The 16,915-nt window shown below is 32.7% G+C and overlaps 1 protein-coding gene across 2 annotated transcripts; it reads left to right on the top strand.

The window, feature by feature from the left end:
* Positions 1-13,682: 13,682 nt before the first annotated feature.
* Positions 13,683-15,712, top strand: LOC149531512 (uncharacterized). Of its 2 annotated transcripts, none has more exons than XM_089809203.1 (3): positions 13,683-14,240; positions 14,511-14,616; positions 15,372-15,712. In XM_089809203.1, the coding sequence occupies exons 1-3, from the start codon at positions 14,187-14,189 to the stop codon at positions 15,488-15,490; spliced, it is 279 nt and encodes a 92-aa protein (XP_089665329.1). In that variant the 5' UTR covers positions 13,683-14,186; the 3' UTR covers positions 15,491-15,712. The 2 variants fall into 2 exon arrangements, with proteins under 2 accessions (XP_089665329.1, XP_089665327.1); XM_089809201.1 differs by having other exon boundaries at positions 13,858-14,240; positions 15,395-15,712.
* Positions 15,713-16,915: the final 1,203 nt, after the last annotated feature.

Raw genomic sequence — 16,915 nt, 5'->3', positions numbered from 1 at the left:
CTGCCGAACCTTCAATTATATCTGAAGTGCTTATTCAGGAGTTGACAGGCAGCTGCAGTGACGGAATAGTGATTTGCTTCTTATATCTAAAAGAGGGCTCAGGGCATAGAAGGTTTAGCACTGAAAACAATGGGAACTTCCGATTGCGGAACTTCCAGTGATGAGGAATGCCGAGACAAGCAGGCTGCTCTATATTTAAAGACAATTGCCATTTTTGCGATTCTCTTAATGGGTGCTTTTGGAGTGGCATTGCCTCTTTTGGGCAGGAGATTGAACTTTATCAGGACAAGTGGAAATTTTTTTTGCTAAGGCCTTCGCTGCTGGATTTATTCTAGCAACAGGTTTTGTTCATATGCTATCAGATGCTGAAGCAACTCTTACTGATCAGTGTCTGCCAGATATGCCATGGTCAAAATTTCAATTTTCTGGTTTCATTGCAATGTTGGCTACATTGTGCACTCTTTTAGCTGACTTTTTGGGTACACAATATTATGAGAAGAAACATTTGAAGGAGCCAAATGCGCAGAATGGTGTCCTGAAAATTTGTGGTGAAGTAAGTGATGTAGATCAGAAGACTCTGCAACAGAACATATATTATGCATGTGGGCAGGGAGTGGACTGTTCTCCCTTTCGGCCTCCTTCTGCCAATGCTCAGCATCAGCGACATGCTTCCTGACTGCAACGACACAGAGGGCAGCCTCTACTATTTTTGGTATATCATGGCGAGATTGGCAGCTATAACGTATCTTTACTATTTTGAAAACTATTATTTTAGTAACGTTTTTTTTGTCTTTTCATGCAAGATTCTTTTTTCTTTTTTTAGCTCTTGACAGAGGTATCATTTATTTTTTATTATTGCCTCTTGTCAACCTATTTTTGGCAGGTAATCATTCACTATCAGACAAATGTAATATTCTTTCTTTCAAACTTTTTTAGAAACATTTTTTTAACTCTTTTTAGTATATTCTTATCTGCCAGATCTGAACTCTATCATTATTTACTAACCTTTTTTGCAGGGTTAGTTGTAACAAATTTTACATTAAAAAAAAAAAAAAAAGAAAAGAAAAGAAGGGGAAATCATTTTTTTTTAGCATCAAGCTATCATTTAATCATTGTAATTGTATGATTTCATACTATGATTTTTTAAGTATATTTATTCAAGTATATATGGGTGCACACATATATACCAAGATAAATATACCAGCTATTATAATTTTCATATCCATGTTTACCCTTAATGGAGTTTTATACCTGATATCTATATTTAGTTGATCTTCCTTAAATCATTTTACTTAATTGGATTATGAGTAATCTTACACATTTGCCTTCATTTTGATATTTTGATATGCCCATAGTTGCACTTTTATGCTTTTATAGCATTGTTCTATGCCCATGTTGGCACTTTATGGTTTATACCATTGATATACATGATTTATTTGATATTTGTTTTGAGTTGCATAGGGAGCTTAATATTTTTTTTCAAGGTTAACTATGTAGGTCCCCTCAGTATAACTGATACATAGTTTCCTTATCTGGCCCATGGAGTTTCCCTCCATCCTATATTGGTATGCACTCATTTTATATGGAGTTTCCCTCCATTTGATCCTATCTGTTCCATTTTGATAGGATAATATTTTTATGGAGTTTCCCTCCATTTGGTTCTATTGGTTCCATTTTGAAAGATTGATATTTATGGAGTTTCCCTCCATGTTTTGTTCCTCCATGAAGAGGATGTTATTATTGGAGTTTTCCCTCCAAATTTAGATGATTTGATCCAATTTGAAGGCAATATGTTGTTCTATCCTCATAATCCATTCTTTTGATTATCCTAATAAATCATGATAATTCTAATTTGATCAGCATGTCTCTCTTTTATGTTATTTTCATATATTAATGAGATAATGATCTGCATTCTTTATTGCCTAGATCATGGGTCATGTAGGTGATGGAGTCGCGACCCATTCACCTGTAGCGGGATGACTCATTAGTGGACTGTCTATATCCACATGATTGATGCAATGTTGATGCACGTATCATTGATTGGCCTTGTCTGTGGTCATTTGTGCATTAGTATAATATTCTTTTCATGAGAGCATTGATCAAGCTTTTTACTCAATTTGTCCTTGTTGACAATTTTTTGAGCATATACTTTATCTTGATATCAAGTTATCTCCATTGTTTTGTGGTAACATGTTTTACTCATTATTTCTCTATGAGAGTTTTATTATCCTTATTCAAAAGGATTTTGAATTTGCATATATGATGGCATTCTACTTGTGGATATTTGTCTTGTTATTTTTTTTCAGGTGATCCATCAAGGAACCTTCTTGGTTTTCCACATATGAAGATGTGTCTATGCTTCCACTTGATCACATTCAAAGGACTCATGTACTTCTCTTGGATCTAAAAATGTACTATATGGCTTGAAGACAATCAAATTACTTCATATTGAAAATTAAGTTGCAGATTTTTGTAAAAATTATTGGTTTAATACCCTTTGATGTAATTACCCCAAGTAAAGATTAAAGGGGGGTGTTAGAAGTTGTAATCTTTCCTTGGTGTATTTATAAACCAAGGTTAGAACTCCTTTCTTTATTGTTATAATATATTAGGATATAAGCCAAGGTATCCTAATATATTTATTTTTTGTCCTTTTTCCACTACATCTTATTTTGTCATCTAGTGGAATATGTGAGGACAAATATATATTGTAATTTCTAATTTTAGATTATTCCTCCTTAAGAGGAATCTCACACTTGGCCTCACACACATATGAATGGTGGCATTCATAGACATGGGAGTTACATTCCAACTCCTCTCTCTCATCTCTATTTAAGAGATGACCCTCCTCTCTCATTCAACAACAATGAGGTTTCTTCCTCTTCTCAATATTGTATGAGCATTGCTCTCTATCTCTCTCCCTCTCTTACTTCTTTGGCTTTCAATGCCTCATTCATAATATCACAAGGGGTTTTCTTTGCTTTTCCCTTTCCAAATATCTTGTCTCATGGTGTTGGAGCTTGAAGCTTTCCCTCTCCTATTTTATGGTAATATCTTTTCATGCATTTACTCACTTAGATTCTTTCCTGGTATTGTTTATTTACAGATTTCTTTTTCCATTTCTAACACTGCTCTTATGTAGGAGTATACTATCTAGCATGGTAAATCATCACCTTATCATCCATAGGCTAATAATTAAGTAGAAGTTACTAATACAGAGATGGAAGCAATCCTCACCAAGATAGTAGCACTCCATAGGAAGGATTGGGCCACACACCTTCCTAAAGCTCTTTGGGCTTATAGAACAACCTAGAAAAATAGAACTAGTTATAATTATTTTGAGCTTTTTTATGGTAGGTAAGTTGTAAGACCTTTGGGGTTTGAAGATAAAACATTGAGGACTTCCTTGGAGCTTGGTATGGAACTTACTATTGCACAATAGGACCAAATCCCAAGTTTAAATGTTGATGAATGGAGGAAATTTGCATTGAATAACATTGAACTCATTCAACACTAGAGGAAATAGTGACATGACAGGTTTATCAAAGATTAAAAAAAAATTCTATAGGAGATTGGGAACTCCTTCATGACTCCAAATACCAGTGCAATCTAGGGAAGTTTCAAACATGTTGGTTAGGACTGAATAAGATTGTTGTTGTATTTCCAAATGGTGTAGTTTTGTTGTCTACCACTGATCCTGTCCACTTCAAGTTACTTGTCAATGGAAACCACCTCAAGCTTTACAATAAACCAATTATCCATGAGAAGTTCCTGTAGCAGTTCTAGCATAGTGAGGATATCCTTGTTCCTATAGCCAAAGAGTTTGGGTCTCCTACCTTGACTTCTACTACTTCTTGATTCCATTCAAGGCATTCGTAATAAACACTTTCTCCTTGAAAGTGATTTCTTCACCATCCACTCCACTTCACCTTCTCTCTTTTCCATCTTACCATTCCATCCTATCACCATGTCAATTCTGATGATCTTTTCTAGAACATCTTTCCTATAATAGTTACCAGGTACATACCACATAACTTTGCATACATTCTATTTTATTTATGCTTTGTTAGGAATTGGTATTGTTTAACAATATTCACTCTTGCATATCTACTCATAGTGGGACTCATGCCTTTTCATAGTTGGAGGGAGGGAAACATTGAAATATTTGTTTTCAAATCACAATCGCATGTAAACTTTAAAAGTTGATTGAGATGACTAAAAGTAATTGAAATGATTAATGTCACATATTTATTACTTGTCCTTCTGTGATGTTTTCATTATGAAATTAAGGACATTAACAACATTTACTTAGCTTTTAGTGATAATTTGCAATATTTTTGAGTGACGGACCTATACATGAGCAAAAATTATGAAACTTGATGCAAGAAGGATATTATGATATATTGTGCATTAAGCTCTTCAAGTACATGCCATTTTTTCTTTTGAGATATCTAGTATCGTAATATTGCAAAATTTGATAAACCAAGCTTGAAACAGCATGATTTTTCCAAAATTTTGTAAAAGCCAACAATGGGTGGAGGTCTCCAAAGGTATGAGCCGGTCAATCATTAGGTTCTTCTAGGTGATGCAGTCAGTTGCAAGATGTTTAGAAGAAGGGGATGGTTGGATTACTATCTTTGTCTAAAAGGATTTGAGGAATAGGTCACTCTTCAATTCATGGGCACCTTAAAGGATGGCATTGCAATAGTTAAGGGCCTAAGAATTGAGTTCATAGAAGAGGTGGTAGCTAAGGTCACTGTGTTTCCCTAGGAAGGAGAAAATTAGGAAAAATATTTTGAACTATGGACAACTAGGCCACATTTTAGTGTACACCAAGACCCTCAATTGGAAATTGAAAAGAAGCAAGGTATCTCTAGATTATTCTTCTAATGGATTTTATACAACCAATAATGTTTATCATCCAATACTTCACTTGCGAAGGTCATTACACATACCTACATGCCCTACATTTTAAGATTTTGGCTCACCTATGACATGATTATAGATAGGTAAACCTTCCAAATTTCTTGTTTAGCATTGTTAAGAAGAAATCTTCTTTAGTACAATTAGGAAAGGATCAATCTATTTCTCACCATTGCTTAATAAAATTAATAGTAGAAAGAGAGTTTAATAAGCAATCAATTGGGACATGGGAAGAGTATTTGTAGTTAAATGAGGTAGAGCCTAGGCTAGTCGGCCCTAGAGGCCAGGGTGTTGGATGAAGGGAAAGGATATCTACTAGATTTTTTAAGGTTATTCCTAGAACTAAAAAATATTTTTGAATTAATAGCAGCCAAAACAAGGGGGCTGACCCATAACATAAAATTGGTCAACTATAGTGGATTACCATCAAAACTAAACTAACCCTTATTGTTGCTAGAAAAAAAAACAAGGTTCACAACCATAGTTAATAGAGTATCAAAAGGCTTAAAAAAAATTCCTACTATCAAACTTAAGAGTCTAAAAAATATTAAAAAAAGCATAAAAACCTTACAAACTAATAAGTCCAATAACCAGCAGACTAATAGCATAAAAAGAAAAAGGAGGGAGTCCTTAAGATTTCTTGGCCTCTTTCCTCCCCAAGAGGATGTTCACCTAGTCTTCCACCAAGAAGTCAAATAACATCTTAGAGTCCTCCTTAGGCAGGTCCCCATCAAAATCCTTAAGCAAGCATTGAGTGGTAGTCACTACATGTGTCACTCTAACTATGAACTCGGTCAGTAGGTGCATTCTCTCCTCCAGTGCATGAATTCTCTCCCACATCTCATTACCATCCTTATGTAGACCACCCAGATGGCCATCAATACCAGTCTTTGTGGTATCCTGCATAAATAGGGGGTTAGTAGCATTTTCAAAAACAACCTTAACCAAAAATGTTTCTAAAGACTCTCCCTCTAGTTATAGAGTAGCTAAGAAGAGGATTTACAAATCTGAAGCCTCCATTGCTAGCAAAAAGAGAAGGAAAAATAGAGAAGCTGCTAGTGCCCCTAAGACCCCATCATCTAGTAAGATTAGGTCTATAATTAGGTAGGGTAAAGATAAAGTTGTGGAACTCGAAGAAGAAAAGTTATAACAATAACCAGATGATGAGAGTAACATTAATGCAACCCCACACTCGCAAGAGGAGGAAGATTGAGAAAAACCTCTAGAAGCACATATGGTGCAAATACCTGTAAGAAAGAGGAAATGAAAGAATCATCCATGCTTGTCTATACCACCCATGAGGCAAAGTGTGAGGCTTCCTAAGGGAAATCAGGTTCTTGAAACCACTATTCCAATAGTTAACCTGAGTTTTTTGAATCTGAAAAGAAGTCCTCTCTCATGGAAAAATTACAAAAAAATATAGCTAATGAGAATGAATAAAAATCCAAGAATTTGCAACTTGAAGTTAACTATAGCATTAACTATGTGCTTATTGATAGTGATAAGGAGTCTAGTGAGCCTGAAGTATCTAAGGAGTTTGAGGAAAACCTTGATATGTAGGATATTGGTGAAAATTCTGCAGAGTTCCCTTTGGAGGACTACCTAGAATTCAGACAAGAAATTATTGAGGAAGTAATAAGAAAACTTGATCAAGATGGGCTAGAAACATTAGCTACAATAGTTACTAAATCTAGTAAGGAAGAGAATGCGGTGACAACAATTGTCATAAGAGAAGGAGGATTCTCCACACCACAAAATGTCAAAAAATCTCCCCATTTGGCATATGAATGGGTAGACATTTTAAACTAGGAATCATTTCCACCACCTAATTTGTCCAAACCTTTATTTGTAGGAATCTATTTGTTTCAACAATTGTTATGGGAAAGAGCTCAATGGAAGCTGGAAAAATAGAAATTGAAACATGTTATTAGTGAATAGATTTATTAGTTGAAACAGAGCTCAGAGTAGAATGAAGTTTTGAAAAGAAGAATTGAATAGATCATAGGATTGATTCTTGAATTAGTGGAATGTAGGTCACCATCACTAGTATATGCCTTGCTTCTCAAAGAGAAGTTTGCAAATTTTAAATTGACTAGAATTGTGGAAGGTCTTAATCCCTCCATTTCTACTCTACTTGAGTTTTATTATGCATTCCAATCTGTTTCCATGCCTTTGAAAAATTTATTATGTGAATTGTATCTCCATAATCTAGCTGTACCTAATGACACAGAGTAGAATGCACTCCTGTATGTAGGGGATGTGCAATTGAGAGTAGTGATATCATGGATATAGAATAAGATAAGTAGGGAATATCAAGATGCACCTTATAGGGATAGTGAAATGACAAAATCCCTGCTCATTAGACTAGAGGTTTAACACTCTAGACAAACATTTCTAGATTGGATTTCCATTAACTCATCCAAGGGGGCCCACTCGGTGAGTGAACTACTCTGTTAGAATAGATTTCATTTCCTTGTTTGTTTCTTGGCAAGGTAGAATTCTACTATTCCTACAACCATTGATAACAAAATCAATGAATTGTTCCTCTAGCATAGGTGCATAGATAGGTTTACTATTTGCAAATTACTTTAAGCTTTAAGTTAAGGTGTTGTTTCAATTTCTAGCTTAAGTCTCCTTCAACATTCCACTTGTCTTAGTTGTAATGACGTAAAGAAGATTTAGAGTATATGCTTTGTAGCCCCTCTCTCAAGCTCATGCTCCTAGGTTGACAAAATAAAATGAAGTCAACCTGTTATTTTAGGAAAACACATGATTCTTGTAATACCCCAAAATTGGCTCATTACCATTATACCAATTCTAGTTTATTCTGACCAATCCTAAGACTTATTCTAATAGGCAATTCTTACTCTGTTATTCGCTATTTGGCTTAATTGTCAAATGCAGAAGACCCTAAATCTGCACTCATTAGACTCTTTATTTAATTCCTAAAGTATTGACTCATATTAGTCACATTAAAACCTATTGATTAATATTTAATTTAATTTAAAGTATTTATACTTTAATTAAATTAAATTATATCCTAAGGCTAATGTATTAAGGAATTAAATTTATTAAATTTAATAAATATGCCTATTCTAGTTAATTGAATGAAACTATTTGATTAAATAGAAAAGGTATTTATGAGGTCATATCTCATTTTATTAAATTAAACATCTTTCCTAATTCTAGTCTTCAGTTCTAAATGGAAACTCCGAGTGAACTATCTCTCGAATTGGAATCAATCTAGTTAACTTGATCTCACACCCATGACAAGTTCAATTAACTGCTCATCACACTCAAATTAGAAATAGTTCACTTCACTTGCACAAGAAAGTTTTCATCTTAACTAAATCTTTTCTTCAATCCTAACCGTCGATCCAAGTTGATCTCACCCATTGATGGATTCTAGGAATTCTATTTAAGGGACTCATAATTCCTCATTAAGGAGGTTGAATTGAATTGATATCAAATTGCTATTGAAATTCATACTCACTTAGCTCATATATTTTCACACATTTACATTTCTAGCTTAAGTTCATTTAGTTTAAATATGCATATGCTTAATCTAGTTTCCTTTACATGTTTTTAGATTAAGTGCATATCTCATTTTAGATTACATTGCATTCTCACATAGATTAGCTGCATATCAAATCCTTCATTCTTAGAGGGTCTAGTTGTCTAAACCTCATCTTTGAGGACATTAAATAGGAAAAATCCCTTTAGATAGGAGGCAATAGGTTACCTTATAGGACCCCTCCTGGGTGAACAATCCCATGTTCATTCCAAGATGAATTCACAAATAAGGACCATGTTGAAGTGTGTGTGTTAATTGAGGCCACATTCAAATTTAGGATTATTCCATAATATAGTAGCTTATGGGAAATATATTCAGAATTTCATTTGATGATAACCTACAATGTCACGTCCAAATATTGTAATTTTAAATTTTATTTCATATACTATGACATTGTTGAAAAGAGATTATTTGAAGTACAGAACCTATCATGGAACAATCATTATTTTGTCAATGATGTCAAACTTATTACTTGCTGGTGAGACAATTGCTTTTTGGTCTAAGTGATATCATTTCTTTAATTGATGAAGAATATTTGAAAAGAGAAGATAACAAGAGAGCTTAGAGAAAGGTTGAGTTATTTAGTGTATAAAATGAGTACTAAGACCAAGTACGACATTGATACTATAGTGTATTATTTATCTACTTAAAGTCAATAATGAAAGATTACTCAAGCAAAGAGTGGAAGAAGATCAAGTAAAGAATTTTTTTTGCCAAGCCTAGCCGAGCAAATAGTGAAAGCCGAGAAAATCTAATTCAAGCTGAGTGAAAATCAATAGGTGTCGAGCAAAGAAGAAGAAAAGTGGAAGTTGAGTAAAGTTTACTTGATGTCAAGCATCAGTAAACTTTAGTATGTGCCAAGTGAACTAGTATTGGCCAAGTGACAACAAAAATTATTAAATCAAAGATTTGATGAATTTGAGCTAACATAGTTGATTTCTTGAATTATGTGAAGAGTGTAGAAGATAAGCTTGATGAGCTAGAGGCACGTTATTCAAGGTAAACTATTTTGAGAAAAATTGAAAGAAGATTGGAAATGAAGTTTCTAGAGGGACTAAAATGGAAAAGTGGGTAGATTCATTGAATCTTACCTAACCCTAAAATTCACAATTGTGGTTAAGTGATAACATATCTAAATTCTCTATTTATAGAGATTGTAGGCTAGAAGCAAAGGTTGCCATGTGTAAGAACCTAAGGAAGACAAGAAGTCTAGGGTATTGCTTCACCTAGCAGCCAAATAGAAGAGACTAGACTAGAGATCTATAATCTATAAGTGAGTTGTAAGTTTTTATCATATCAAGTTCTATTGTTACTTTCTAACAACTATACTAGTGTAGATAAATCCTTTGAATTAAGGTTGACCTAATAGTCATTTGTAAATCCTTTAACTAGGTGAAATTCTAATGGAATGTTTTAAAGTGCTCTAGTAAGGCTCACTCTTGATAGGGTGATTGAAATCCTTTAAACAGGTCACATTTAATAGTGCGTATTATAACCTTTAGCATGGTTGGCCTTTCATAGGACATCACTTTAGAAGAGTGAAATTGGGTAGCATGTTACTATTAGTTTTTTCCAAATTGGGTTTTTATGTAAAATCTATGTCAAATTGTGTGAATGAGTTTGTAGCATTTCATGTTTACAATTCTGCAAAGTTGTTTTGACCTAGGATAGTGACCTACTCAGTTAAGGTATTGTATGATCTAATGGATGCATGCATGTTATGGTTTTATGGATATGAATATGCTAAGCACTGAAAAGTTTTATTTGTACATTTGGACCTTCGATAGCTGATTCATCCCCCTCTTAGTTATTGTAAAGAATTCCAATGAACACATGAATTGATTTTAAATTAATGTTTACTGATTAATATCACAAATCTAAATGATACTTTTCTGAAACTATGCAAAATATTATAATTGTAAAAGAAAATCTCTTTCTAATCATAATAATATTTCCTTCATAGTTGTACAACATACAATAACAACATGAATTCAACTCAAAGATAACAAATACTCCAACAAGACTTTGATTAATTAAATAATGTTTAGATATTGAGCACACGCGATTTTTTTTTTAATTTAAAAAAATGTTACCTAGTTCAATCATTAAAATATTTTCAAAGGGATCCAACCTCTTAATAAGTTAACAATTATCAAAATTGTCAAATTCAAAATTTCCTATGAGCTATTTCCTTCACCTCCCATGGAACAAGTGCCATTCCTTAAGAATGTATAACAACTATAAATGTTTTTAAATATAAAAAATACTACATTATAGGAATGTTTTCCTTGGTTTATCCTCCTTGATTACACTTATTTTATGGTCATGTATAAAAATTCAAATACATTATTAGTACCATTAGTTTGCCTCTATTGTAAATTACATTTGTAATGTTTTACATCTCGTATTTTTATATTTTATTTTTTAAAGGATATTCCTTTTTTCTCATTGGTTCCTCCCATTTTTGCCAGTGGTTTTTTAATTTTTCCTTTCAAAATTCAAAAGATTTCTTTCTACTATTGATTTCCTTCTATTTTAGAAATGTTAATTACATTTGTAATGTTTCACAGTTATCTTATTTTTATTTTTATTTTTTAAATCTATTTCTTTTTCTTAATTGGTTCCTTATTTTTTTTTTAGTATTTTAGTATTTTTCTTTAAAAAAATTTAAAATGTTTCTTATGCCACCAATAAAAAATAAAATGAAATATTTTTTACATTTCTTTAAAGATTTCCAAAATAAATATTTCTACAATTCTAAAAAAAAGTCTTATACATATTTTAGTTTTTTTACATTAATATAACTCCATAACCCTAGAAACACTATACATTATTTGTATCTAAATTCAATAATAAAGAGCTAAAACTGAAAAAATGAAAAAAATTTCTTATATGCTTTAATTTTTTTAACATTATATGGCTGCCTTTAAAAAACCATTGATAAACCAAGTTATATGACTATTGTATATCTACTAAATTATATACACTGCGTATTTTCTTAAAATTATAGCACAATTTCTCAAAGTTATAAAACACATTTCATTTTTGTCTTTTTACATAAGGCGGGATTCAAGTTGTATCACAACTCTTGTTTTATTATGTAGACGTCTTAAAAATATTTGAAGTAAAAATTATTTTTTTCTAGTGTTTCATGTTCTTCATGTACTCAATAAATATTGAAAATCTGATTTAATTTGTATTGTAGAATTTTTCATGTGTGAGGAAATGTAAATATTATAGGGAGGATACAATTAAACATAACAAATGAACATATAGAATTACATGCAAATATCGTTACAATTGAATATTAAGATACATTAATAAAAATAAACAAATAATTACAAATTGAATGAAGATAAATTTAAAAAATAATGAAAATTTACCCATTACAAAATAAGAATACATAAATAAAAATAACTGTAAGATTGAAATTTAAACATAATTGTAAGATTGAAAATTAAACTTAAAATATATTATTTACTAAAATAGGTTTCTATTAATTTATTCTATTAAACTAAATATAAGATTAAGTGAAATTTAATTTTTACTCAAATTTCTATTATATAAAAAAATGGTTACTCAAATTTAACCCTTATAAAATTGCATAATAAATATATTTACTAATCTAATAAAAAATGAATAATTTTAATAACTCCTAAAGTGTTGAGATTCTTTGTATAAAAGTATTCATTTTTCAAAAGAATAGTATTTAAAAAACTAATAGTAGTGACTTTATTCTATTAAAGAAGATTAGGTCTCCCATTTGTGACCTCACTAGTTAATAATTCCATGTCTAAAGTATTTCAATTAGACTCCCTACACACAAGCTAAAAAGAAAATAAAAGATAGTATCATATGAATAGACAAATTTTACACAATTTTAATTATAAAGATTCTTTAATATTTTAAATATTGTCAAGATATTTAATTGTGATATATATATATATATATATATATATATATATATATATATATATATATATATATATATATATATATTATGGAGGGTTCAAAGCACGAGGCCTGCAACCTACCAACCAGCAAAGGCCACCATATATTTAACTCTCTAGTGTATATAATTTTAATTTTATGAATTTGACTGAAAAGTTACATAGTTAAATCTTCACAGCAATATCACAATTTGACTGCCTATAAAAAAAAAGTTCTCCTACTCATCAAAATGTTTAATAGAATATACTTATAAAATCTCATTATCAAAAAGTTTAATATAATATACTTATTAAAATCTCATTAAAATCATAATTCAAGATTTTAAATTACTCAACTTTAAGCAACTTTATAAAAGTCGTCCCCATTCTTCATAGCAAGATTGTTGTATAGACAATCAGATTGTCCTACTAATTGCAATCTGTCATTCAGATCGTCCTTCTAATTGTAATTTGTTCGATTAAGATAATATTAAAACAAAACAAAAGTTAATACGAATACACAAATGTCACTATCATTTCCGATTCTCTTAAATATTGTCAAGATATTAATCCGTTTGATATAATAATATTGTGACCGAATCCCATAAAAATCTAATTTAAACTTTTCAATTGGCTCCTTATAGCTATGGGGTAGCCTAGACAAGAATCCCCAAGATTGTTGTACAAACGTATTATAAGATAGTCTCCTGATAAGTTAATGGATGGATGAATTCATAAGGAGAGAGGTGGACCTTGGTTGTACTGCATTCAGCATAACATATGTTGAATCGTCAATAAATCCAAAGCCAAGCAAAGGAGAGTACAAAAAGCAAGCGCAATAATACAGCTGAAAAAAGCTTGTCACCTCATCTTGACATGTACCTTCAAACCCACAGATGCCAAGCCTTGAATAAACAGGAATCCAGACGAAGATGATGTGTCATTAGGCCATTGGATGGAGAAATTCCTGATGGGTCTTGTATGAAAATAGTGTTCTTAAATGGTTAAACGTAGTATTAGCGTTTCCAGTAAAATGGGGATCCTGTTTGAAAGTAGAATTAGGGTTGAGGCCAAAATGGAAATCCGGGTAAAAGGTAGAATTAGGGTTTAGACCAAAATGGAAATCATGGTAAAAAAATATAATTAGGGTTTAGGATGAAATTGAAAATGCTGGTTAAAAGCAGAGTTAGGGTTAAGGATGAAATTGAAAATGCCAGTTAAAGAGTAGAATTAGGGTTAAGAGTAGAATTAAGGTTTAGGATGAAATTGAAAATGATGGTTGATAGTAGAATTAGGGTTTAGGATGAAATTGAAAATGCTGGGTAAAAGTAGAATTAGGATTAAAAGTAGGGTTTAGGATGACATTCAAAATGGTAGTGAAAAGTAGAATTAGGGTTAGGGTTGCGTGGAGGGTGTGGAGAGGTGTGGGAGGTGAAGCGCAGCATGCGAATGGACCCCGGTGGCCACGTGACGGCAGAAGCACCGCCAGAGAGAATGAAGAGTTCCCCAAAGATAAGATTAATTAAAAATTGAGATACTGGAATTTATCGCGTAGTGGCCAATAAGAATCCACAGCCCACGTGGGGCATGAAATGCCGGGCCAGTCATTGGGTATTTGGATGCATTTCTTCATCTCCTCTCTATTCTGCCTTGCTTTGCATTCCAGGCATTTCGTTGCTATCATTTTCATTCAGATTTTCATCCTTGAGAATTTCTATTTAGCGACAAATAAGGTTTAGTGCTTTCAGATCCTAGTCATAATGCCGGCTCCTGGAGATGGGGCATCTTCTTCTTCTTCTTCTTATATTCTTCTGGTAAAACCTTTGTGACAAGTATTCTCTGGTTTGGGTAATTGTTTTTTGTGTAAGGCAAGTTAGTTAGTAAAGCCTTGTTTGCAGAGTCTTTGAAATCAAGATCAGAGTTATTAGATTAAAATAATTCATTAGTATGTTATGTTGTTTCTGAATTTGATTGTGAATTCAATAATTTGAATCATGCTATAATTAGCATATGTGATCCACTCTCAAGATGAAAAAAATAAGCCCTGTTTGTCTTAATATTCATGTATTTGTGCCTGTGTGCAGGTTCAGCACTTGATTGAGAAATGTTTGCTATTTAACTTGGATCAGAAGGAATGTGCTGAGGCGCTTTCTAAGCATGCCAATATAGAACCCACCATAACCATCACTGGTACACGCATTTTTTATTTTTCACTTTGATTCTTGAAAACCATTAATGAGTATTATATCTTTTGGAAATCAATGAGTTTTATTCCTTAGTTATTCCTGGATTTGATAATGTGTCAGTACTGACTGCCTTCTTGCACAGTTTATTAGTTTATTACTCTGATCATAGATCTATGTGATAGAAAATGTTGATCTTAAAAAATAGAAACACAATTAAATCTATTAGCAACTGTAGAATTTTGAAATATTTATGAATGAATTTTATGGTTTTGCTAGCCCTCTATCACACAACCCAACCTTTCTTCATCCCTTCTTCTTTTTCTTCTTCTTTTGGGTGAAAAAGAATACATGTTATCCGTATTAATTATTTAAGAATCTAGACAAAATCATGGGGAGATTTAAGAGCTATCATTAAAGTTCAAAAGATAAAAAAAAGGATTCAAAGATTCAGCAGAAAATAAAATACAGACCCCCATTTCCAAATTCAGTCAACATCAGAAACAGTGTACAAGAGCACTGCATTCTCAGTTTTTTCTTAATTCTGTCTTTTATGGAAAGGCCCACTATTAGCGTTCTTGGGCCAAATTGGTCTGTACGATCTGGCAAAATATGCATGGGTTTTTAAATGATCAATGTATTTTGTTTGATTACCTTGATTTCAGGTTTATGCTTGACTACTCTCTTTTTTGTTTTTTGTTCTCTGTTATCCTCGGTTTACATTTGACTGAATACAATGTCTGGTTTGTGTAATGTAAGCAGGCTTCTTGTTTGTTTTCTTGCAGTGTGGAACGAATTGGAGAAGGAGAACAAAGAGTTTTTCTCCAAATACATGGAAAAAAGAAGAGAAAATAGAAGCCAGGAGCTTAAGCAGATGTTAGATGATGTAAATTCTAGATTTCACAAGCAAAGCCTTTAAAAACTGTCCTTAACATGATGTAATATGTATATAAATCGGTATCTCTATGTATTGCACAATATTCCCTCACAAGATTATCTCGTGAGGCACCAATATCATGTACTTTCTCCATGTTAAACAGACTTTCCTCTTGTGTAAATACTATTTCCTGACAGAAATACATATATATGCATGATTCCATTTATGATGTTACTCGGTGGAGACATTTGTTTTTTCTTTTCAATTTTATGTGGAAATATGTGACCACAATAGATGTGATCAAATTTCCTTGGTGGGCTACAATTCATTGGGAATATTCGACTAGTTTAGTACATACAGAATCTGATGGAATCAGAATAGGTGTCACATGTGCACAGTTAGGTGCATTAAAGAGACATGCAAAAGACGTTGGTTTGCATGGATTCCAAGTCTGCAAATGAGGACATTTTTGCAGGGAATCTTTTTGTATTATACACTGTTGGCTCTATGAAGTTTTTGTCTAATACGATATGTACTATTTGGCCCTGTGGATCCGTGATTCTCTTTTCCACGTAAGAGCGTAGCGTATGCCCCGCTGATCTGACAGAGTTAAGAGTTCCCTGAGTGTACGTTTTCCATTCTACCACACAGACAATTCGAACGTGAGCTGTGTCACAAACGCGTTGTGTAACAAACGTATGTTAATAAGAATTTCATGTATTCTAAATAGTCCTTTTCAATTAATAAAATTTACTAAGATTACAATTTACAAAAAAAAGGTTGGGGGATACAAGATCACTTCGCGAATGAGTTCATACGATTGAAGCCGGAGAAAACAACATGGCCTCAGCCAGAAACTATTAACTATTCATCAAATTTTTTTTTTTTAACAACCTCAGGTTGCCAAGGCAGTACTAGCAGAAGGAGGATTGTCTTTATCAGGAAATCCCCACGCATCAGTGGGATTATGAGGCGGATTGGGGACAGTCCAGCCGTCAGAAGCATCAGCAAGATCTGGGGTAGTCGTAGTCTTCACATCCTTCTTGTTTGCTTGCGGAGGAGAAATTGCCAAGGCCAGCCGAGGAAACTTGCCAGACGAAGAGGCATGGAGCATTGCCCCAAATGATTTAACAATTCCTGTAAGTGCGCAACTTCCAAGTAAACTTTATTAGCTTGCACCTGTATCTGCATAATGACATTGTTACAAATGCATGCCTTAGTGTACATTGCAATGTTAACATCCAAAAAACTGTGAGTGAATAAAACTGCATTCCTATCTTTCCATAGAGAAAACAAAATTTTCATCCTAAAGGTATGCCAAATCTGGGAGAACTTTCGAGGAATTCTGAGGGAATCACCCAGTAGGATCATGTGCCATGAAAAAGGTTTGGGCCTGAAAGTCTTGAAAAAATCATAAATCCAATGCCAA

This window comes from Cupressus sempervirens, chromosome 11 (assembly GCF_028749045.1).
Source record: "Cupressus sempervirens isolate cs-2001-9-10 chromosome 11, ASM2874904v1, whole genome shotgun sequence".
Taxonomy (NCBI): Eukaryota; Viridiplantae; Streptophyta; class Pinopsida; order Cupressales; family Cupressaceae; genus Cupressus; species Cupressus sempervirens.
The sequence above is the reverse complement of the archived record's forward strand: the minus strand, read 5'-3'. Positions and strand labels throughout refer to the sequence as shown.